At 39.4% G+C, this 25,837-nt stretch overlaps 1 protein-coding gene across 2 annotated transcripts in view; it reads left to right on the top strand.

Moving 5' to 3' along the window:
* The window catches only part of UBAP1 (ubiquitin associated protein 1), a 51,911-nt gene extending 26,424 nt beyond the window's left edge, over positions 1 to 25,487 (top strand). The window contains exons 3-7 of one of the 2 annotated variants that reach the window (XM_081281017.1): positions 5,065 to 5,189; positions 12,758 to 13,681; positions 22,936 to 23,118; positions 23,747 to 23,848; positions 24,369 to 25,487. In XM_081281017.1, the coding sequence (XP_081137143.1) occupies positions 5,065 to 5,189; positions 12,758 to 13,681; positions 22,936 to 23,118; positions 23,747 to 23,848; positions 24,369 to 24,509 (1,475 nt within the window). In that variant the 3' untranslated portion in view covers positions 24,510 to 25,487. The remainder of the gene's footprint in view (positions 1 to 5,064; positions 5,190 to 12,757; positions 13,682 to 22,935; positions 23,119 to 23,746; positions 23,849 to 24,368) is intronic. The other variant, XM_081281018.1, reaches the window with a different exon arrangement.
* The last annotated feature ends 350 nt before the right edge of the window (positions 25,488 to 25,837 follow it).

Here is a 25,837-nt window from a genome sequence, read left to right as displayed (position 1 = left end):
TCTTTTTATTTGTTCCCGTGTCTTCATTCATTCATTCATATATATATAAAATGTTGTAGTTGGACACAAATTTCCTTCCTTCCTTCCTTCCTTCCTTCCTTCCTTCCTTCCTTCCTCCCTCCCTCCCTCCCTTACTTAATGTGGTGCTGAGAATCGAATCCAGTGCCTCACACATGGTAGGCAAGTACTCTTATCACTGAGCCACAACGCCAGCCTTTGTTCCCATGTCTTTACACAACTTTTTGCCTTTATCCCTACCATTTCTTCCCAGTAACCACACAGTTTGTTCATTACCTGTTAACCAAGTGTTTAAAGGACTAAATAAGACCTTTGGTAAGAAATATGCTAAATCACCTTGGCATTGGCTTTGTTAGTGAAAGGAAACTGCTTTTTATTTTTATTTTTTTTGGTACTAGGGATTGAACCCAGGGGTAGTCCACCACTGAACCACATCCCCAGCCACTGTACTACCTGCTTTCAAGATTTTGAAAGGCTTTAAGCAACTCAGTGAGACCCTGTTTCTAAATAAAATACAAAATAGGGATTTTAACAAATATTTTATTTTGAAACAGTGTTCACTAAGTTGCTGAGGCTGGCTTTGAACTTGTGATCTTCCTCTCTCAGCCTCCCTAGTCACTGTGCTGGGCAGAACTCCTTTTTAAAGCAGGTATTTGTAATTGGTGCTAATGAGTGGAAGCAGCAGTTGTTTAAAGGTATTCTATTTTAATCTTGTCTGTATCTAACCCTAGAACTAGTTCCATTTATAGAATATGGGTCTGTCAGTGTATTTCACAGTGTGTAATAGTTTCCTAACTGAAAGGTAGGTGAGGAAATGGAATACCTTTCTTGGAAGGACATTCACATTTGGTTCAGATAATCTTTAGCCCATTACCTTTTGTAGTTGGCCCCCCTTTCTCTAGTCAACTCTTTACACCAAACTGCAGAAGAACTATTTATTTAAGAAAATATAGTTAGTGTTAATGTGATAGTTTTCCTCCCTCCTTCCCTTATTTCACTTTGTGGTATAATGGATTGAAGCAATGGGTGATCTACCACCGAGTTCATCCCCTGCTCTTTTTATTGTTTATTTTGAGAAAGGGTCTTGCTAAGTTGCTGAGACTGGCCTTGACCTTGTGATCCTCCTTCCTCAGCCTCTTTTTTTTTTTCTTGGTGTGGGGGAGCGGGGATTGAACTGCGGGGCACTTGACACTGAGCCACACCCCCAGCCCTGTTTTGTATTTTATTTAGATACAGGGTCTCTCTGAATTGCCTAGCGCATTTTTTCGCTGAGGCTGGCTTTGAACTCAAAATCCTCCTGTTGCAGCCTCCTGAGCCACTGGCATTACAGGCATGTGCCACTGTGCCCAGCCTGCATCAGCCTGTTGAATCTCTGAGACCATAGGCATGCACCAACCCCCTGACTTAATAAACCTACTTTAAGTGAATCTTTTTATTCAGCAAAAGACTTAATATTTAAGGGCTGGGGTTGTAGCTCAGTGGTAGAATGCTTGCCTAGCATAAATAGCATGTGTGAGGCACTAGGTTCGATCCTCAGCATCACTTAAAAGTAAATAAAATAAAGGTGTTATGTCTATCTACAGCTAAAAAAAATTAAAAAGAAACTTAATATTTCAGTTGTTAACTTGGCTGTACATCTCTTCGGTGATTCTTAAGCAATGCTAAAAGTTCTAGCTTGGGCTTCATTTTATCAGGGTACCAACCATAGTAAAATATGAACATCTATTTTTACAGAAAACTGATAAAAAAGTTTGAAAGTAAGATGAGTTTTGCTTTTCATCTTTTTCATACAAACCATTTTATAAGTGTCAGGGGGTTTACATGTTGTTATGAACAATTTTCTTGGCAGCTGTGAAGGCATCTGACTTTTTTTTGTCTTTTTTTTTTTTTGATGGTGTTAGAACAAGCACCTGCTGTATTTTTGTCACTTTATTCAGAATGTTAGATAGGTATCTAGTGTGAGTACTCTATTAAAAAACAAAAACAAAACCAAAACATTTTTATGACCAGCCTTGTCGTTTTGGGTAAATTATTTTAATCAAATGTAAGTCGGGGTAGGGGTTAGAGTTGAATACAAAAGAAATATAAAACCATGTCTTACTTCATTTGTTCTTCATTCTTTGAATAAATTTTATTTGGTAGGTTTTATGGTGAGTTTGGGAGATGCACGCATGAAACATTTCTACACTGTTAGTTCATTTTCATGCTTAGAGTCTCTAGAAAAAGAATAAGGAAACAAATTTTTATTTCTATTTTTCCTGTGTTTTGGGAATCCAATCCAGTGTCTCATGTATATAGGCAAGCAGTCTACCACTGAGCTACACCCCTAGCTGGAGGAAACAAACTACTAAACGATGCATAATGGCAAGTCCTGAAATGGTGGTATTAAAACTGTGTATTTTGTGAAAGAGAGTTGTTCTTGAGTTTATTCTTAAAAGCAGTATAAATAATTCCCTAGGTAATTTAAAGTAACAATGAGGTAGACATTGCTAGTTTTAAAAAAATGAAACCTATAAAAGAATGGCTATACTTTGAAAATTTCCTAAAGGGTTAATGATTTTGATTATGCCATAGAAAAATTATTAAATGAACACAGTTGTGGATTTAATTTACTAGTTATGTGAAATACAGTTTTTGGCATTACTGGGATTGAATCCAGAGGTGTTCTGCCATTAGCCACACCCTCAGACCCCCAGTCCTTTTTTTGTGGGGGGAATCGCTGAGTTCTGGAGACTGGCCATGAACTTACAGTTCTCCTGCCTCAGCCTCTTGAGCAGCTGGGATTATAGATGTGCACCACCATGCTTGGCATGTTCAAATGTTTTAATCTGGATTAGAAGTTAGATGGGAGGGGCTGGGGTTGTGGCTCAGTGGTAGAGTGCTTGCCTAGCGTGTGTGACATACTGGGTTTGATTCTCAGCACCACATACAAATAAATAAAAAAAAAAATTTCATCAACAACTAATAAAAATATTTAAAAAAAAGAAGAAGAAGTTAGATGGGGGAGAGAGAATTTCCCAAGCAGGAGAACAGGGCTTTCTTCCTGGTAAAGGATATTGGGTGTATAAGAAGAATATATACCTCAGGGAATGGGATGATGACATGATATCCAGTGTATTCTGGTGTTGATAAATCTTAAGATTCATAGTTCTTAGAATGAATGATATCTTCATGGAAGAGGAGTAATTGTGTTACTCTGTGTTCATCAATACTCAAGAAAATACAGTAGTGTGAGGTCCCACAGATAAGCCTTTTTTAAAAAAAAAAAAAACTAGGTGCTAATACTGAAAAAGCAAAATTTATTTTATTAGTTATGTTTTATTGTTCATGTTGGTTCTGCCAGTGCATAGGCCTGTCAGAATTTGTTCAGAAAACAAATCATGGCTCAAGTCAGAGTGTATAGAAGCATTCCCTTTTCTTCTGAGCCTGTAAATTTATGATCATGTCCTGATCTTAATATATCATTCAGCTGTGATAGGCACAGAACCATTAGGGGATTGAAGCAGTTTAGTTGTTTGTGGTATATGCCTCCAGATAATTCTGTTTAGATTCTTATGATCTTGTATGGTTATCTCTTCTTTTTCTTCTTCTTCCTTTTATTGGGGTGGTGGTGGTGGTACTGGGGATTGAAGTTATGGGTGCCTTTGAGCCCTTTTTCTTTTTTTGTTTTGAGACACGATCTTGCTAAGTTGCTGAGGCTGGCTTCAAACTTCAATCTTCCTGCCTTAGAGTTGCTGGGATTATGGGAATGTGCTTCCATACCCGGCCTTCCTTTTCTTATAAGTGCTGTGCTGCTGAAATATTTCCCCACTGGGGGAGGTTTAGTGATAGATTTGTACTTAGCATGTGTGAGGCCCCTGGGTTTAATTTCCAGCACTACAAGCAAGCAAACAAAAACAAATGAAAATTAAAACCCACATTATTCTAAAATGTTATAGTTTTTTTTAATATCTAGAGTAACTTTTTGTGTTATTTAAAAAATCATGCTATTTACAGCTATAGTGCACCAATGAAAAATATGAAAAAGAATGTAAAGAACTCCAAATCAAAGAGGTTCTTTTGTGTAGTGTCTGTCATCAGTTCAGCAGTATTTGTTAAATGTGCTAGGCAGTGCTGTAAGTTCGAGGATATATTCTTGGATAAGATAGACTTAAATTAACTTGCCTGAAGGTGCTTACATTGCATTGGGCAAGACAGATGATAATAAAAAGTCAATTATATAATGTTAAAAAGTAATATAAGTGAGCTGGGCTTGTGGCTCAATAGTAAAGCACTTTTCTAGCATGTGTGAGGCACTGGGTTTGATCCTCAGCACCAAATAAAAATGAAATAAAATAAAAATAAAAAGTCTTTGACAACTAAAAAAAAGAAGCAGGTTTGTCTTAAAAAGAAAAAAGTAATATAAGTGCTTCAGGGAAAAGTTAGATTGTAATATATGAATGCTGTAATAAAGGTGAGTTAGTAAATTTAAGTAGGGGTCAGGGCAAGCCTCACTGGGAAGATAACATTTGCACAGAGACTTAAAGAAGTGAAGGAGTGAGTCATGTAAATAACTGAGGGAAGAGCATTCCAGATAGAGGGAATAGCATTCCAGATAGAGGGAATATCCAGTATAGGATTTTTTAGCCTGTTGTCACTGGGGACAGGGCTGGGGATGTAGCTCAGTGATAGAGCACTTGCCTAGTATGCATAAGACCCTGGGTGCAATCCCTGGAACTGCAAAGGAAAAAAATCATTGAGAACAGAGAGCTCATGACTTAGTGTAGTGAACTAGAAGTAGACTGCTAGGGATATGAAGGCAGAACAGTTGTGGGCTGTGGGGAGACCTTTTAGGATGCTGTGAATACTTTGGCTTTTATACTAAGTATAATGGAAAATAAACCTTAAGATTAAGTAGTCTATGATGTTGGATTTTCTTCTCAGATCTAGGTTCAGGAGAAGGTAAGCAGTTGGAGAAGGAACTTTTATAACTTCTAGTCTTAAGATTATAGGAAAACAAATAATAAAGTTCTTTGCTGATATTTTCTACTTTATTTTTGATTATAGGGACTTTCAGTTACCTTGATGATGTCCCATTTAAGATAGGAGACAAATTCAAAACACCAGCTAAAGTTGGTCTACCTATTGGCTTCTCCTTGCCTGATTGTTTGCAGGTTGTCAGAGAAGTACAGGTAAGTGGTGATTTTTAGTTAAAGTTTAGTGTATTTAAAAGTTTAAAGGATAAGAAATTGATGTATAGTGAAATGGAAAAAACCCCTACTCTTAAATCTCTTATTTGTATTTCTCAGAGCATCTGATAATTTCCTGGCTCACATCGTTACACACACACTTCCATTTAGAGAATGTTTTTGTTAATTTCTTAGATTGTGTATTTTTGGGGCTCTATGCCTTGCACAAAACAAGTCCTCATTTACCATTATTCACCTCTTTTTTTCCTTTATCTCTTAATGTTCACATTATCATCTTAGTCACTGAAATTAGGTAATAATTTTCTTTTGTTGTGTCTTATACTCCATTTCATCCCTACCTTATTTTTCAGTTTTGCTATTGTAGTAGTCTCTTCAAGTGACCTCTCTGCTGGGAGCATTTTGCTTTTATTTTCATGTTGTTTCTAGAATAATATTCTTTTTCCCCCCACATTTTTATTGGTGCATTATAATTGTACATACTGATGGGATTTGTTGATACATTTTCATATATGCATACAATACACAATATGACAATATAATTTGGCGAGTATCACTCCCCAGCACTTCCTCACTCCCTCTCCATCTCCTACCCTAGAATAATATTAAATTGTAAATTGTCATACCCTTCTTCAAAACTATTAATTTTTAATAGTTTTAGTGATTTTAATAGTGTTTAGTGATTCACCAGTCATCATCATCATTATTTATTTAATTGTAGATGGATACAATATCTTTATTTATTCATTTTTATGTGGTACTGAGCTACAGCCCCAGCCCCACCAATCATTATTGAATCAAGTATAGATGTAAAAAGCACTTTAGCTCAACTCTTCAGTGTTCCCTCCAAGCCAGGTTACCAGCAGTTTATTGAATGTACATTGTATGTTACTCTGCTATTCTACATGAAAATCTATGCATCTAAATCTATGCAAAATATTCTTCTCTTACTGTACTCAAAGCTATTTAAATCTATTCATTCTTTTACACTGTGCTTAAATGCCATCTCTCCAAAGGCTTCTTTCTCAACCCTCTCATCTTTAAAGCTTAGTTAATATAAAGGTACTGAATTACCTCTTGAAAGCAGCAAATAGCTGCTTGTAATTTCTTTTGTAAACATTTACTCAATGCCTGCTCTTGAGAGGTGTTATGCTAGTACTGAGGATAGAGATAAATGCCTTTATCACTGTCCTCAAGGTGCTTAGAGCTCAGAGTCATGTAGAAAACAACAGGATAGTATTCAAAACACTTCATACTGTATTTTGAAAAACACATTTATAAAACACAACTTTTGGAAAAAGATGTTTTGTTTCTGGGGGATTCCTGAGTCATCATGTTACTCTAGAACACATTCCATTTTGTCTTCCATAGTCTATATGCTATGAGTAGTTACAGTAGGGGAACTAGGACTTTTTCTCTTTTTGTACTACTGGGGATTGAACCCAGGGGCAGTGTACCACTCAACTATATCCTCACCTCTTTTTCTATTTTATTTTGAGACAGTTTATTAAGTTGCCTAGGCTGGCCTCTTAACTTCTGATCCTTCTGCCTCAGCCAGTATTTGGGATTATAGGTGTATACAACCATGCCTGGCTTTAGTTATTTTATTTTATTTTTATTCTGGGGATTGAACCCAGGGACACTTTACCACTCAGCTACATCCCCAGCCCTTTTTGTTTTTTATTTTGAGACAGTATCTTTCATTAATGTGCTGAGGGCCTTGCTGAGTTGTTGAGGCTGTTCTTAACTTGCGATTCTTTTGCTTCAGCTTCTCCCCTGGGATTGTAAACTTGGTTGACACATCTGCTTCAGTTATTTTTTAAAAATAGCTTTGTTCAGACATAATTCACAGACCATGAAATTCACCCTTTTAAATTTTGTAGTTAAATGGGTTTTAGTATATTCAAAGTTGTATAAGCATCATTGCTATCTAATTCCAGAACATTTTCATTTCACTAAAAAGAAACCCATGCTTGATGAGGTGGTCTGTGCTTGTAATTTCAGTGACCCAGTAGGCTTGCCTCAGTTTCATTTCATTCAGGGTTTATCCATTTGTATGAATGAAGTAGTATTAGTTAATTCATTTTTATATGTCAAATCATATTCTCCTTCATTTGTCAGTTGGTGGACATATTGGTACTTTCTACTTTTTTACTATTATGAATAATGCTGTTATGAACATTTGTATACAGGTTATTATATGGAATATGTTTTCAATTCTTTTGGGTATATACCTAGGAGTGGTATTGCTGGGTCCTGTGGTAACTCCATGTTTAACATTTGAAGAATTGCCAGACTATTTTCCAAAGGTTTGCTGTGCCATTTAAATCCCCACCAACACTATAGAGGGTTCCAGTTTCTCCATATCCCTATCAACTTTTGTCACTAATTGTCTTTTTTTTTTTTTGCAGTGTTGGGGATTAAACCTAGAACGTTGTATGCATGGTAGGCAAATGCTGTACCACTAAGCTATACCCCCAGCTGTTAAGATTTTTCCCCCCAGTCCTGGGGATAGAACCAGGGGTACTTGATATCACTGAGTGACATCCCCAGCCCTGTTTATTTTTTTGGGACAGGTCTTGCTAAATTGCCAAGGCTGCCCTTGAATTTGTGATTCTCTTGCCTCTCAGCCTCCTGATTATAGGCATGTACTACCATGCTTGGGGTCTTTTTGATTATATACATCTTTGTAAATGTGATGTTATCTCATTGTGGTTTTGACTTGCATTTCCCTAAACACTGATGTTTAACCTCTTAATGTAATTTTGATTATGGAATTGATATTCCTTTGTGTATGAAGACTTCATTGGGCCATAAGAGAGACTTATCTTATAAAATTTTCCTTGTTCATTTGCCTAATAATTTTTTATTGGTAACAATAGAGTCATTAAGTACCTCTCTATGTATACAATACTATTAGCAGTATGATCTTTAAATATCTCTAGGACTGGGGATGTAGCTCAGTGTTAGAATATGTGTTCTGCAAGCATGAGGCCCTAGTTTTGATCTCTGGTATCACAAGAAAAAAAGAGGGTGTGGGGAGGTAAAGAAAATAAAAGGGTTTTAAAAAATTATACAACAGGGCTGGGGCAGTAGCTAAGTTGTAGAGCACTTGCCTTGCAGGTGTGAGACCCTGGGTTTGATTCCTCTGTGCCACATAAAAATAAATAAGTAAATAAAGATATTTTAAAAAATTATATAACGTACCCAAAGATAAGATGCAGTGATACATGCTTTTAGTCCTGGCTAGTTGGGGTTTTAGGCAGGAGGATTGCTTGAGTCTTAGAATTGTTTTATGTGTGACAGGGTCCCTGGGTTCAATTACCAGAATAAAAATAAAATAAAAATAACTAAAGCCAGGGATTAGGGATTGAATGCAGGGGAACGCTACCACTAAGCTTCATTCCCAGCCCTTATCTATCTATCTAGCCATGTATTTATTTATTTACTTATTCACTCGCTTATTTATTTATTTAGTTTTTAGTTGTAGTTGGGCACAATACCTTTATTTTATTTATTTTTATGTGGTGCTGAGGCTCGAACCCAGGGCCTTGCATGTGCTAGGCGAGTGCTCTGCCTCTGAGCCACAAGCCCAGCCCTCCTCTGCCTTTTTAAAAATTTTATTTTGAGTCAGGGTCTTTCTAAGTTGCTAAGGCTGGCATGAACACCTCTGTCTTGTTTCTCATTTTAGTCACTGCTTAATTGATGAATTCAGAACAGTTGTTTTGAGCTAGGCACAGTGGCAAATGCCTGTAATCCCAGCAACTAAGGATGCTGAGGCAGGAGGATTGAAAGTTCAAGGCCATCCTCAGCAATTTAGCGAGGTCCTCAGCAACTTGGTAAGACCTGTCTCAAAATAAAAATGGACTGGGGATGTGGCTCAGTGGTTAAGTGCTCCTGGGTTCAGTCCCTGGTACCAAAAAACCCGCCAAAAAAACAAACTTGTTTTGAATCACAAATTGTTGCCATTTTAGGTTTTGTAGGGTATTTCTTATTTGAGCAGTGTGAGACACTGATAAATGCATGATATTATGCTCATAACATCCACTTTTAACCAGAGATTGAGGCTTTGGTCCCTATTCTTTGTGGGCAAGTTGAAATTTTTTTGTTTCCTGATTGTACAAAGCACCTTTTAAATTTTGATTGCATGGGATTCTCCTGGGAGATTTGGTTGTGGTACTGGTGCTGGTTCCCTCTCTACGTAGAGAATAGTGAGATCTGGAGCCCTAGCCACATGGCTTGAAGCTTCCTATGACTTTGTCATAGTTGCTCTTGCATTGGAACACAAACTCAAATTTTCAGTTAAATTTCCATTGAGATGAACCAGTAAAACATATTCTTCCATCTAGGATCCAGAAAGCTTCTATTGAATATGTAGTTGCTGCAATAGTAGTGTCAGGGTGGTTCTTTGTGTTACTTTTTTTTTTTTAAATATATTTTTTAGTTGTTGATGGACATAATATCTTTCTTTTGTTTATTTTTATGTGGTGCCGGGGATTGAACCTAGTACCTCAAACATGCTAGGCAAGCGCTCTGCCACTGAGCCACAACCCCCGGCCCTGTGTTATGGTTTATAACAGATTCTGCTGTCACACATGGGCTGGAATTGTCATGTACTAACTGTATGATTTTGTGTAAATTTCTTTAATTCTTCAAGGCTCCATTTCCTCACCTGGAAAATTATGATAATTAGCTTTTTTTAATATTTATTTTTTGTAGTTGGACACAACACCTTTATTTCACTTGTTTATTTTTGTATGTGGCGCTGAGGATCGAACCCAGGGTCGCGCACGTGCGAGGCGAGTGCTCTACAGCTGAGCCACAACCCAGCCCCAATAGAGTCTCTTAAAACAACCAGCTTTCAGGAAATCCTGAAAGATTGAGAAAGCCCTCCTGAAAGAAAAGAATTAATCCATTTTAAAAAAATATTTATTTTTTAGTTTTAGGTGGGCACAACATCTTTATTTTATTCTTTTTTATATGGTGCTGAGAATCAAACCCAGTGCCTCACGTGTGCCAGGCAAGCGCGCTACCACTTGAGCCACATCCCCAGCCCCAAGAATTAATCCATTTTAAATTCCCAATCACCTCCTATTAGGTTCCACTTCTTAATTGTTTCAGTACTTCAACAGTGACACACTAAGAATCAAGCGTTCAGCACATTAACCCCTGGGGGACAAACTACATTTATACTGTAGCATCCTCCTTAACCTAAGGAGGATATGTTCTAAATCCCCAGTAGATGTGTAAACCTAAGATAATACTAAACTCTATATAAGATACTCTAGTACCACAACAGTGGAGTTGATTACTAAGTGACTAATTGCTGGGTATCAGATACAGTGTGGATATGCTGGACAAAAGGACAATTCATATCCCAGGAGGACGGAGTAAGGTAATGTGCCAGATTTTACTGTGTTACCCAGAGCAGCTTACAATTTGAAATGTATGATTTATTTATTTCTGGAGTTTGCCATTTAATATTTTTGGACTGTGGTATATTAAAGGTAATGAAATTACAAAAAGGTAAACTACAGAAACTGTAATGCATTTATAATGCTTTGTCTGTTTCCTAGTACTCCATAAACACTAGATGCTATTATTATTTATTATCATACTCTCAAACTATGTTCTTATTTTCTTTTACTTTTGCTTTTTTAAAATTTCCAATATGTTTTCCTTTGTTCCATATATTCTGCATTACTTGGTAATTAAAAAACAAATTCTCAGGGAAGATTTGCTAGAAAAGGAAAGACATTTCTAGTTATTGCTTCAAGTTATAAGTGTTTATAAGTAGAGGTAAATTGGTTATAGCCACAGTTTTTATTAGAGGAAACTGACTGTAAAATTGGGTTTCCTCCAGATAGATGCAGCAGTCTTTGCCCAGTGCTCTTTTCTTATTGTTCCATAACTGGTAGAAATGAAGCACAGTGATTCCCCCACGTGTCTTTTTGAGGCATAGCAGCTGATTCAGGAATTTAAATTAACCTCTTGACATGTGCATTTCTAGGCTTCTCTTGTGTTATTTGAAGCTGAAAAGGTTGGGGATGGCCAGAGCTCGTCATTAGGTTTCTTCTACTCTAAAACGCTTGTCTTAGCATGCTTCCCTTTGTTCTCCTCCTATTATACTTTTAGTATGTCTCCAACCTTGAATATACATACACAGAGACATTGCTTAACTCTGGTGCTTTAGAGTGAATGCCAAAGATTTTGTTTTCTTCTGCCCTATGTGAATTTTGCTTTATATAATAATGTATTTCTTTTAAATGTGCAAATGAAATCTTTTTTTTTTTTTTTTTTAGAGAGAGAGAGAATTTTAATATTTATTTTTTGGCGGACACAACATCTTTGTTTGTATGTGGTGCTGAGGATCGAACCCGGGCCGCAAGCATGCCAGGCGAGCGCACTATACCGCTTGAGCCACATCCCCAGCCCTCAAATGAAATTTTTTACTTTAAGGTCTTGTTAAGGAACCGTGAAGCATATTTCCTTTTCAGTTTGTTCTGTATAGTCTTAATCTGAGTATGTCTAGACCTGCTCCCGCCCTTTTCTTTCTTCCTCTCTTCCCTTTTTTTTTCCCCCCTTAGAGCTTCGTAAATGTATGGTCTACCATTGAGTCTATCCCCCAGGCACTCATCTAGATTACTTACACTTTCTGTGTTTTTGTTTTCTCAGGTGCTAGGAACTGGCCTTGCTCTGCTAGGCAAGTGCTCTACCACTGAGCTATATACCCAGCCCTCTAGATTTCTTAAGAAAATTTCCTACATTTGGAGTATAACCTGTTCATTCTGATAGATGGTGGTTTAAGAGAACAGAATTGTCACACTGCCTGGATTCCAATCCATACTTCAACACTTACCAGCTTTATCACCTTAAGCATAGCCCCTTTAAAATAGGTATAACAATAATTAAAGAATTGAGAAAATCTAGAGAGTTGATACATAAAAAGTGCTTAGAATTATGCATGGCATTGTGTTCTTAAATATTAGAAGATATTACTGATTATGGGATCTATTTAGGACATTGTACTAGATAATAGAGACCCAAAGAGGGTCTGTAGTTGGGTTGCTGCCCATAGGAGACTTGTGATATTGTTGGGGTAGTGCTAGGGATTACAGATTAAAGGTAAGTGTAGTCACATGTTCACCATATCAGATGACTGATAGAGACAAATGCTATAAGATTTTAGAATAAAGATGAGTCACCAGGCAAAGTTTCACAGAGGATGTGACTGAATTCTGCTGGAGCCACAAAAATTTCTAGGGAAATAAATGGCCTGATGGATGAGAGGCAAAGAAAGTGGCAAAAGTCATTTTGCCTAGTATATATGATTAGAGGGTGTTAATTCTTTGTAGTTAATTTCTTGTAATAATTTGGGAGTGTAGTTTGGTTAAGTCATATAAAGACATTGGAAATCTTCCTGAGCCGGGATCATTCCACATAAGTAAATACTGCTGGCCTACTTAATCTTGTGTAGAGTGAAGAAGGAGTAAATTGGTGGGGGAAGGGAAGCCCATGGGTTTACACCTTCTTTCTCTGCTGTATCTTTGCAGTATGACTTCTCCTTGGAAAAGAAAACCATTGAGTGGGCTGAAGATATTAAGAAAATCCAAGACGCCCAACAGGAAGCAGAACGCAAAGCCGAGGAAGCAGAAGCTAAAGTGAATTCTAAGAGTGGCCCAGAGGGTGATAGCAAAACGAGTTTCTCCAAGACTCACAGTACAGCCACAATGCCACCTCCAATTAACCCTATCCTTGCCAGCTTACAGCACAACAGCATCCTCACTCCAACTCGGGTCAGCAGTAGTGCCACGAAACAGAAAGTTCTCAGCCCACCCCACACAAAGGCAGATTTCAATCCTGCTGATTTCGAGTGTGAAGAAGACCCATTTGATAATCTGGAGTTGAAAACCATTGATGAGAAGGAAGAGCTGAGAAATATTCTGGTAGGGACCACTGGACCCATTATGGCTCAGTTACTGGACAATGACTTGCCCAGAGGAGGCTCTGGATCTGTATTACAGGATGAGGAGGTCTTGGCATCCTTGGAGCGGGCAACCCTAGATTTCAAGCCTCTTCATAAACCCAATGGCTTTATAACCTTACCACAGTTGGGCAACTGTGAAAAGATGTCGCTGTCTTCCAAAGTGTCCCTGCCCCCTATCCCTGCAGTAAGCAATATCAAATCTCTGTCCTTCCCGAAACTTGACTCTGATGACAGCAATCAGAAGACAGTCAAGCTGGCAAGCACTTTCCATAGCACATCCTGCCTCCGCAGTGGCATGTTCCGGAATTCCCTAAAGCCTTCCACCCAAAGCAGTGCCAGTGAGCTCAATGGGGACCATACTCTTGGGCTTTCAGCTTTGAACTTGGACAGTGGCACAGAGGTGCCAACCCTGACATCCTCTCAGATGCCTTCCCTGTCTGTCTTGTCTGTGTGCACAGAAGAATCATCACCTCCAAATACAGGTCCCACAGTAAGTCTTTTAAATATCACTTCACCCCCACTAGGTTACAGTTTCAAAGATTTCTAAATTCTACCTTGCAGTTGCCTTCCTCATATTATTTTCAAGGTTTATGGCAAGATTTGATATGGCATGTTGATTACTTATATAATTTTATGTGAAATTCTGGTTATTCTTCTGAGGACCAGGATTATGAATTTTAAATCTAGACTAGTTAAATTCTCCCCTGCCCCCATGCTGGGGCCTTGAGCATTCTAGTGGTTCAGTGCTCTGCTACCACTGAACTCCATTCCCAGCGTGAATTTGGTTAATGTTCACTGGTTCCCAGCGTGAATTTGGTTAATGTTCACTGGTTCCTCCATGCATCTTTGGGTCTTTTCCTTTGCAAAGGTAGGGTGTGATGTGGATTTTGCAAATGGTATTTCCTGTCTGATCGCTTAGTTTTTGTCTGTGTTGTCATGTCTCGTAAATTTTTTTTAATGGCTTGTTTTATATTTATTAACTTTTTGGTATTATCCTTCTCTTCCTCCTTCATCTTCCTCCTCTTTCTTGAATGGTTCTTTTTATCATAGTTTGGCTAATTTGAGGTTACATTTTTTTCATACTGGGTTCCTTAGTAACCAGCAGATAATTTGTCTTAGAAGTTGAAGCACAAGGTGGAAATTTTTGAAAGGTCTTTAAAAAATATGAAGATTTTAATCATGTAATTCTTTTCTTTTATTGGGAATTGTGCAGTTTTCTTCAAAGGAAGGGAGGAAGAAGCTTGGGATGGATTGATTAAAAAAATTGCAACTTGTACATCTTGAAGAAAATCAAATCTGATTTTGCCACACTAAAACATTGTAGATGCAGTGAGGTCCCTTTATTGTCACAAAGTGTAGGTTTAGCTCTTGGTATAGTTGTTTCAGCAGCACAGAACAATACATTATTGCATTCTAGAATAGAAGTTAAAGAAGTTTGCTATATCATCAGCTCATAATTCTTTTTTTAAATGACAGCACCTCAAGAGATTATTTAGAGCCGGGAAGGAGCCTATAATTGTATTGGTGTGATGTCTGTCAGATATCATAACAATCTTGCTATTAGTAAAGAGAAGAAACTTTGGCCTGCTTTACAAGTGCAAGATTCAAGCAATAGCATTCTTTGTATATAATCATCTGTTTGAGTGCCTTCACTGTCAAGAAATCTCCCTGCTGCTTATAAACTTCCTGGACTCTGGCCCAGATGAACTAGATAGAGTGCAGAGCATCAATATTAATCTCTTGGAGTATGCTTCATCCTAATTCTCCCTAGTCATTGTTGGGCTTTGATTAGGACCATATCCCTTTTCATGATATACTGTACACTTTAGATAAATTATAAGCACCCTGGAAAAGATAAGGGATCCTCAACCAATACTTCCCATTCCCATTTAAAGACAGATTAAACATTTAGAGATCAAAGCCAATGAAAACAACAAAGCTCTTTCTCAAACCAGAACACTTTTTTCATTCTTTGATTAACTTGATTTTTCTGGCCCATTTTTCTCTTGATGGAGGGGGACCTGCTTCCTGCTGACCTGAGAATTTGTTGCTTTGAATGTGCTGATATAAAAAGAGCTCAAGTTCTTTTAAGTCATGACCCTATCCCCAGGGAGCAAATCTTGATTCTCATCCTGGCCCTCTATCTTAATGTTCGAGTTGGACCCACCAGTGAGAACCTTTCCTAGTGACAGAAGGACTAGTGAGAGAATAGTGCCAATGGCAGGGGTGGTAGTGGTCATCTGGGCTGTGTACATTTTTCATATACTAATCCTAGAGAAGTGTTAATGGAATTAACTGTTTATGGTGTAATGTTTCAGTTTCATTTTTCAGATTTTGATTTCATATTTTACTTTTTACATACATTTATCTTAGAAGTTGAGAAACTCATAGGCTAATCTTGAGAAGAACAGGTGCCCCCAGCCCACCAGATACTGGGGATTGAACCCAGGGCTACACACATGCTAGGCAAATATTTTACCACAAATATATCCCCAGCCCCACAAGTATTTTCTTCCAGTTTATCTCTTTTCATTTTGTCTATTTTAAAGTTATTTGTTTTGAGATAGGATCTTGCCCAGCCTGGCTTTAAACTATGATCCTCCTTCTTAAATCTCCAAATGGCTGGGATTACAGGGTGTGTGCCACTGTGCCCAGCTGAGAGGAACAATCTTGAAATGTACTCTTCTGAATCAAACCTAGAACTGACTGATTTTGATAGTGTCTCTTCCTACTGCCTCTCAGCCCTTCAGAGGCCTTGCTTTGCTTTGCTTTGCTTTTTTTTTTTTTTGGTACTGGGGATTGAACTCAGGGGCCCTCAACCACCAAGCTACATCCCCAGCCCTATTTTGTATTTTATTTAAAGATGGGGTCTCAACTGAATTGCTTAGTGCCTCACTGTTGTTGAGGCTGGCTTTGAACTTGTGATCCTCCTGCCTTAGCCTTCTGAGCCACTGGGATTTCAGGCTTGCACCACTGCACCTGGCTGCTCTGCTTTTGAGTTAGGCTAATTCTGCTGTTGGGTTCTGTTTCTCTAGGTATGTATACTTATTGCTTGTACTTTCACAGTGAATTCAGGAGAACACTTCTGCCTTTCCTTTATATTTCTTAATTCTGAATTACTAATTGTGGTTATTAAACAGTAGCATTAATTTGCCTTTAAATTTATGTTTAAAATTATTTTTTGACATATAGAATCCCTTAGCTTTTTTGTTTTAATATATATATATATTTGTAGTTGTAGATGGATACAATACCTTTATTTTATTTATTTATCTTTATGTGGTGCTGAGTACACAATCCAGGGCCTCACATGTGCTAGGCAAACACTCTACCACCAAGCTACCACCCCAGCCCCTAGAATCACTTAGCTTTTATGTATTCATATCCCATTCATCATTTGCAATTACTTTAATGTAGAATCCTTTTCTCTTTTAAAAAACATAAATTTATTTTTATTAATGTAATACAAACACAATTTGCAAGATGAAGTAGCTTTTAAAAGGCTCACATTGTGGGCTGGGGATGTGGCTCAAGCGGTAGCGCGCTCGCCTGGCATGCGTGCAGCCCGGGTTCGATCCTCAGCACCACAGACAAACAAAGATGTTATGTCCGCCGAGAACTAAAAAACAAATATTAAAAAAATTCTCTCATTCTCTCTCTCTCTCTCTCTCAATAAAGAAAGAATTATTAAAAAAAAAAAAAAGGCTCACATTGTTGAGTGTGGTGGCATGCATCTGTAATCTAAGTACTTGGGAGTCCAAGACAGGAAGATCACTTCAGCCCATGAGTTCCAGACCAGCCTGGGCAACATTGCAAGACTTCACAATAAAACAAAAACAAACAAACAAAACCTAAACCAAAAAGGCTTTTATTGAAAAATAGTACATCTCTATCTCACCTCTCCCTGTTACCAGTTTTGTTTCCCACAGGTGCTTTGAACTCACTGAGCTTTTTCTTTCTCTCTTACCTCCCTCCATCCCTCCCTCTGTTCCTTCTGATGAGATTTCACTATATTGCCCAGGCTGGCCTCATACTCCTGGGTTCAAGTGATCTTCCTCCCTCCATCTCCAGAATAGCTGGAACTATCAGCACACACATACCATTGCATCCATATCTTTGCTGAAGTATTTCTGCTGAGATTTATCTTTGTATTTCTAAATAGAATGTTTATATTGCCATTTTCTAAAGATAGAAGGTCTTATTCTTCCTATTATAGTAGTTAAGGGTCTAGCTCTTATAACGGCCCCTCTCTCACTTCTTCCATTATCCTCCACCATATTTTTATAAGAAATTTGGGTAAATAAATGTTGTTCACATTGTATTTGGATAAATATGTATTACTGAGGGCATTGTGGTTCATGCTGGCAATCTCAGTGACTTGGTAGACTGAGGTGAGAGATTGTAAGATCAAGACTGGCTTCAGCAACTTAGTAAGACCCTATCAGATAAAAAGTAAAAAGGACTGGGGATATAGCTTAGTGGTAAAGTGCCCCAGGGTTCAATCCCCAGCACTAAAAACAAATAAACAATGTATTATTTTTTCCTTTTTGTTTATATGATTGTTTCTCAAACTCCTTATTGAAATTCAGTTTCTTGGGCTGGGATCGTGGCTTAGTGGTAGAGTGCTCGCCTAGCATGGGCCGGACCCGGGTTCAATCCTCAGCACCACATAAAAATAAAGGCATTGTGTTGTGTCCATCTACACCAAAAAATAAATACTAAAAAAACCCAAATATTATGAAATTCAGTTTCTTTGTACCTTTTTAAAAATATATTTATTTAGTTGTAGATGAACGTAGTATATTTATTTTTATATGGTGCTGAGGATTGAACCCAGTGTCTCACATATACTAGGCAAGCGCTTTACCACTGAGCTACATCCACACAGCCCTTTTTATTTTACTTGAGATAGGGTCTTGCTAAGTTGTCTAGGCTGGCCTTGAATATGGGGTTCTTCTGCCTCAGCCTTCTGGGATTATAGGAGTGTACCACTGCATCTGGATTGCTTAACTTGTTTTTGATACCAGGGATTAAACCCAGGGGTACTTAACTACGGAGCCAAATTCCCAGCCCTTTTTTAATTTTGAAATAGGGTCTTACTAAGTTGCTTAGGGCTTCACAGAATTGCTGAGGCTAGCTTTGAACTTGTAATCCTCCTGCCTTAGCTTCCTGAGCCACTGAAATTACATGCATGTGCCACTGCGCTCAGGTAGTTTATGTAACTTTTTACTTGGATAAAAGCTCCACTGATTTCTAGCATTTTAGTGCTGTTCTGAGGTCTGTTTTATTCTTTTCCATTTCTGACTTTGGAAGCTTTGGCAATCTTTTCCTTCATCTCTAGAGATCTGAAATTTACCAGTGATATTGCTTGTTTATTCATTGTGCTGGAGCCTCTCTTCTATAATGGGGGACAGTCCAATTTTTAAGTTCTTGAAATTTTTTTTGTTTGGTATTTCTTTGAGAACCCCCCCACCTCCCCGAATTCCTATAAGCTAGATGTTTGTATTTTGACTGAAGCTCTCACTTTCTGTCCTCTTCTGTTTTCTTTCTCTTTGTGTTTTGCTTTCTGGGACATATCCTTGGGTTTTTTTGTTTGTTTGTTTGTTTGTTTTTTAATCTTGTGTTTGGGATTCAATCCAGGGCCTTAGGATGTAGGCAAGTGCTCTACCACTAACCTGCAACTGCAGCCCTATCTTTGACTATTTTATAAACCCTTTTTATGTTTTAAAATCTTCATCATATTTTAAATACCCATGTCTGTTTCCTCTTATGTTTTGGTATCACTCATGTTGATTGCTATGACCTTCCTGTTCATGTTTAAGAGTAAGGCACAGGGCTGGGGTTGTGGCTCAGGGGTAGAGCGCTTGCTTAGCATGTGCAGGGCGCTGGGTTCAATCCTCAGCACCACATAAAAATAAACGAGATGGGGGCTGGGGATGTGGCTCAAGCGGTAGCGCGCTCGCCTGGCATGCGTGCGGCCCGGGTTCGATCCTCAGCACCACATACAAACAAAGATGTTGTGTCCGCCAAAAACTGAAAAATAAATATCAAAAGTTCTCTCTCTCTCTCTCCTCTCTCTTTAAAAAAAAAAAAAAAAAATGAGATGAAGGTATTGTGTCCAATTGCAATTTTAAAAACAATGTGGGTTAGGGGCATGCTGCTGATTGTTAAAGCTTCACTAGAGGTAGAAAGTTCACATTAAGGGGAATGTCCCAAAATGTCAACTTGTGATTCTTTGGAATTACAGTTTTTCCAGAGAATTCTTCCTGAGGGCTAAAGAAGGTGGAGATGGCTGATGTAGACTTTTAGTTAATCCTCATTCTGCTCTATATTGTGCATGGAGTCCTTTCTATCTTTTTGTCTCAGGTTCATATTTTCTAAGAAATAAACTTTCTGCCTCCTGTAGAGTGAGGCAGATGGGATGGGGAAGGTTTTTACTGCTCTGATCAAGGACCCTTTGACTTATCCCAGTAGTCCTTGGTGTTGAGTCCTAATAAGAGCGCCTGAGTACTGAGGGACCCCTAGACTGACTCTGCTCTTTCCTACTTGGCTCACTTTATATTTCCTTGCTTCTTTATATTACCCTCTCTTCATGAACTTTCCACATTTTAAGATTTCATTGGAACTTATTGTCCATTGCTTTCCCTTTTTTATCTTTTATCTTAAAGGTAAATGCAATTTTAATACTCTTTTAGTGGGCTTTTGGGGAGAGATGGTAAAAGCATTTGGTTGATTTGCTCTGTTACGAGTTCTCCTTTGAAAATCCTAATCAGCTTCCGTTTATTACATAACTGTTGATTAGAGGGCCAGTAAGTGCCAAGCCCAAAGCCAGGCCTTGGGAATTTGGATATGTATGAGACATGGTAACTAACCTCTAGGAATTCATGGTAATGTACTATGTGCCAGCAATGGGACCAGAATGCTCTAGGAACACAGGCTGGAATGTACCTGCAGTCTGTGGGGTGAAAAGGAGGCATTTGGGAAGACTTGGCAGAAGAACCTTCTTGATTTGAAGGCTGCATAGTTATAAAAAGAACTGCTACCTCTGAAGCCTAGTAGTATGCCCAGACTCTTTAAGAAACATTTCTTTTTTTTTCTTGTTATCCTCTCTCCCTGGCCCCCTCCCATACAAAGGATTGGACCCAGCGGTGTTCAACCACTGATCCACATCCCAAGCCCATTTTATTTTGAGTCAGGGTCTTACTAAGTTGCTTAGGGGCCTTGATGAATTGCTGAGGCTGGCTCCTTTCTCTGCTTCCTGAACCTCTAGGATTATGAGTGTGTGCCACCACTCCTGGCCTTTGAGAAGCTTTGAAACACTAATACTCATATCCTCTTAATAACTTGCTTTCCCTCAAACACTGATGTTTTTGGAAAGGTATCTAAATTTCAAGTTTTTTTTCAAGTTTCTACTTTTTCTTGTTTGTTATGACATTTTAGTCAGTGAATATGAAAATACCATTTTATACTGGCGTTTACCCCTGCCTCCTCCAAGAACTAACCTGTCTTTTTCCTTAAAAAAAAAAAAATACTTAATGATAAAAGTCTGCTATGAATATAATAATAGTATTTAATAAATCCTATATGGGACTCAGTGGTAGAGTGTGTTGTTTGTTTGGCATGTACAAGACCCTAGCTAGCTTTGATCCCCAGCAAAAGACACACACACACACACACACACACACACACACACACAGTTGTATCCATATTATAGGAGTATTATATAAATTATAAAGTTGTACCCTGGGGCTGGGGATGTGGCTCAAGCGGTAGCGCGCTCGCCTGACATGCGTGCGGCCCGGGTTCGATCCTCAGCACCACATACAAACAAAGATGTTGTGACCGCCGAGAACTAAAAAATAAATAAATAAATATTTTTTTAAAAAAAAAGTTGTACCCTGGATTAAATAGCTTTGGTGAATGACTCCATAACCTAAATACTTACTGTGTTATAATTCTAATGAGGGATCCTTTTTTTTTTTTTTAAATATTTTTTAGTACACAACACTTTTATTTTATTTATTTATGTGGTGCTGAGGATCAGACCCATTGCCTCACACGTGCTAGGCGAGTGCTCTACTACTCAGCCATAACCCCAGCCCCTGTAATGTGTAACTTTTTTAGAAGCCATGAGGCATTCAGGAGACTTTATGAAAAAAAGTTAAGCATTTGAAAAATAGTTCTGAATCCTGACTAGGCTCCTTTTGTGAGAGATGGCATTGTTCTTTGTTGTTTGAAACTGGAAATTAAACCCAAGGTGCTTTGCCACTAAGCTACATCCCCAGTCTTTTAAAAAAATTTTTATTTTGGGGGCTGAGTTGTAGCTCAGTGGTAGAACACTTTCCTAGCATGTGTGAAGCACTGGGTTCTATTCTCAGCGCCACATATAAATAAATGAACAAAATAAAGGTTCATCAACAATTAAAGACGTATTTAAAAAAAGATAAATTTACTTTTGAGATAGGGTTCCGCTAAGTTGCTTAGAACCTGAGTTACTGTGGTTGACACTGAACTTGCAATCCTTCAGTGTCAGCCTCCCAATTACAGGCATGTCCCACTGTGTCTGGCTAGATACTGGTATTCTTGAGCCCAAGTAGAGCCTGTCCCCAAGAGACAGACACAATTGTAGGGTCAGCAAATTGGCTAGATTGGCATGATACATTGTCCGTGCCCTGCCAATACTCCTGTAACCTATAGATTACCCTGTGATTAAGCTGCTAAGTGTTGTGGGTGAGATGGGTATGTGGAAACAGACCGAGCTCAAGACTGTAGTCTTCCTGGCTTTTCCCAGCAGAGTTTAAGAACATCTGGTTATAGCAATATAATTTTGGACTTACTTCTAGGACAGAGGACTCCCTTTCCTAAAAAAGAAAATAAAATTACAGAACATCTTCTTTCTTCTTGGGAACTGACCCAAACTGTAGAACAGCTTGTGACCTGTTCCCATGGTGGATGGGTTCTTTGACCTGGGAGTGAGCTGTCTTTGTGCCTTAGATTTCATTAACAGAGGTGATAGGAGGAACTAAACTGAGGAGCTTGTACACCAACCAGTCAGATGAAGCTTATTAGTAAGGTCAATTAGTAAGGTCTGTTGCCAGCACAGTAGATTGGGACAGGATCTTGGAGTGCACATTCCTGTCCTTGGGGTCCAGACTGGTATGGCTAATATTCCCTCTGTCCTGCTCTGTAGGACAGAAGCTTTAGTGTGAAATGAAGCTCTGAGCTGGCCATGTGTAGGAACAGGACTTGCAGCCTGTGCCCGAACCAGTGAAAAAATAGAGAGGCTGAGGGACAGCGTCAACTCCAGAATGGGAATGTTTGGAGTGAGTGATCCCTCACGACACTGAGTTACAATAGCCTAGGAGAGCCCTGGAGAGAACTGATTGCAGCTAGCTTGGACACCAGTCCTGTGAGTAGTACTAGGGCTTCTTTATCCATCTCAAGCCCAGGTGATTGGAACATAGAAGGGCATATGGCTATTTATGAGCTTTCTCATTCTGTAAGATGGGATGAGAGCAGCCACAGTTGCAGGTGTCTTCCCAGCTTTTCTCTCCCTTGGCTGGTACACCACCCCGTCCCTTTTCATACCTTTTCAGGATGTCTGGTACTTTGTTTCAAGTTGACTGCTCAACCTGGGGCTTGATTACTATCAGAAATGGAAAGCTTCTGGATTAGGCTGCCTCATTGGTAAGTCTTCCGGGGCCCAGGTTGTCCTTCTTGATCTTCTTGTTTCTCTATCACCAGGTTACCCCTCCAAATTTCTCAGTGTCACAAGTGCCCAACATGCCCAGCTGTCCCCAGGCCTATTCTGAACTGCAAACACTGTCTCCCAGTGAGCGGCAGTGTGTGGAGACAGTGGTTAACATGGGCTACTCCTATGAGCGTGTCCTGAGAGCCATGAAGAAGAAGGGAGAGAATATCGAGCAGGTGAGTGGCTGGTCTATAGCAGAGTGGGTGGTGAGCCAAGAACATTTGACCCCTAGAACTGGGATAATACCTCTTATAGAGCCCCTTAGACTTATAGCATCAGCTTCTCTCCTGTGGATTTGTGGGGACTGACAGGGTACTATATGAGGGAAACCAGCAGTTTCAGCAGCAGTACTTCTTTTTTGGGGTCTGCTCTGAGACCTAGGATGAGGAAAAACCTTGGGAGTAGTGAAGCTATTGGACTGTTATCCAGTTATCCCCTTTAAAGGGGCAAAACTGGATTGTTCTAAATAGGGTACTGGAGTCCTACACCTTTGGAATATTTTGTGACTTGGACTGTTAATAAGAGGACTCTCCTGCTCAGGCTATGGAGTTGACATTCTAGGAGAGGTGTCAGTTTGGGCAGCATCTCCTTTGGCAAATGGCTACTCATGTTTAGAAGGGCATGTCTGTTCAGCAAGTAGTCGCTGAGGTGCTGTGTTGGACACAATTCAAGGCACAAATCAAGTTCTGTCCAGAATCTGATGGCTCAGGTGTGGCAAGGAACACACTTCACACTAGCTAGTAAGACTCTTGGGAAACACAGAGGAGCAGCAGTAGGTGCTCAACTCTTTGTTTCTTTCCTTAGATTCTCGACTATCTCTTTGCACATGGACAGCTTTGTGAGAAGGGCTTCGACCCTCTTTTAGTGGAAGAGGCTCTGGAAATGCACCAGTGTTCAGAAGAAAAGGTGGGAACCTTTATGCTTCATGGGAACCTTGAAGGAGGGACAGAAAAGTCTGTCCTGGTTTTCTCCCGTGGCTCACAATCCCCTTTCCTTGACTATAGGCAGAAGTAGTGAGGGGCAGAATCTCCCAAGTGTCAAGACAGACTGAGGCCAGTGTTTGGCTTAGATGAAGCACTAGGTTGTAGACTATCTAGAATCCCAGGGAAGAGAAGATTGATTTGGGCTAAAAGCTAACTTTTAGACTTGGCCGTTGTTAGTCTGACTTACTCACTCCTTGGAGAGAGCAACTATGGATGGGGGTGGTGAGACCCAGAGAGAAGTCGGCAAAAATGAGTTGGGACTGGGCATGGCTCCTGAAAGACAGTGGGCTATGGCATCAAAAACCTGTCTGCCCTGGCTTCCGCTCATGAAGAAATGGTTAAAGGAGGCAGATGCTTCCCCAACAAGTATTGCTATGTACACACTGAGCTGTTTTGCATGGCTGGACCTTTTTATTTAATTTGTATTCTCTTTTGTCTCTTAGATGATGGAGTTTCTTCAGTTAATGAGCAAATTTAAGGAAATGGGCTTTGAACTGAAAGACATTAAGGAAGTTTTGCTATTACACAACAATGACCAGGACAATGCTTTGGAAGACCTCATGGCTCGGGCTGGAGCCAGCTGAGACCAGGCCCTGCCCAGGCCCTGCCACGGAACCACCACCCCCCAGAGGCCCTGCAGAGCCCACATGTGGGGAAGAAGGGGCACACTTCTGGATTTTCTTTTGGGGATTAGAAGATCAGGTGTGGAGACTGTGCTTGCCAGTCTCTGTGAGCCTAGGCTCTGAGCTGGGGAGAAAATGGGGAAGATTTGGGCATGCCCCAGACTTTTCCTGGCTCCTTCCATATTAAATGTATTTGTATTTGAGAAGTGTCCTTCCCACTTTGACCCTCCAGAGAGACTATTTTGGTCTTTCTGGGGTCTCTACATCCTCAGTAGAAACCTGGTCTAGCTGCCAACAGGAGTGGGGAGAAAAGGGAGGGCTAGACTTAGTGCTGCTTTGGGGTTAGATGCTTCCCCCACTACCTGCACTGGTGGATTGAACTCTAATCCAAGTTGAGTACGAGAAGGTTCTTCCAGGGTTTTGTTCTTTCTCCCTTTTAATGAAGTCTTAGTGTTACACTGGTTCTGTAATGTCTCTGAGGTACAAGGAAAGCACTTTTCCCCATGGGGCCCAGTTTGCCTCTTCTGCCAGGCAGTCACCATACTTCACTGTCCAGCCTGTTTCTTTCAGCTTGGTTTGGACCACAATCCTCTGCTGTCCAAGGTCTTAGAGCCCTGCTCTAGGAAACCTGTTGTCAGTTTGAGTAATCATTGGCCCCTTCCCAGCACACTGAATGGGTTGAGAAAACAGGCCACAACTTGGTGGCCTAGCACTAACCCTCCCCTGTTATCCTTGAACAGCCTCTTCCTCCAACCCTGCTTTAGGATGACACATGAATAACACCTAGGTTTAGAAATCACTCTCTTTGGTTTCTTTTGTATTATGTTGTACATCATTATAGATCTAAATACAAAGGATATACAGCCTTGATGAATCTAAAATAATTTGCTAACTATTTTGATTCTTCAGAGAGAACTAATAATAAAAGTCTAAAAGGTATCCTGCTGTGTTAACTTCTTTATTGCCAGGAATTGTTTTACTGCAGAGGGTGGGCTGGTGGATGAGTAGTAAGGGGAATTCCTGGGGCTGGAAAAGGACGGAACACATGCATTCAGGGAAGTCCCTTAGGAAATAAGTCCTTTTTCCTGTGAGCAACACCAGGCATTTATGTTTTGTGCCACAGGTAGGACTGCATTTTAAGTACTTCCCTAGCTCTCAATGGTGCTCTTGTATCTGATAGAATTCATCCCTAATGTTTCTTGTCTTTATTATTCCTATTAAGTCTCTGGGGATCTTGGCTGGGAGTTAGACTCTGGTTTTTAGTGATAATGTGAGGGGCTTCAGAGCCT

This window comes from Spermophilus citellus (assembly GCF_964194105.1).
Source record: "Spermophilus citellus genome assembly, chromosome: 2".
In the NCBI taxonomy this organism is placed as follows: domain Eukaryota; kingdom Metazoa; phylum Chordata; class Mammalia; order Rodentia; family Sciuridae; genus Spermophilus; species Spermophilus citellus.
This window is presented reverse-complemented; position numbering and strand designations above follow the sequence as displayed.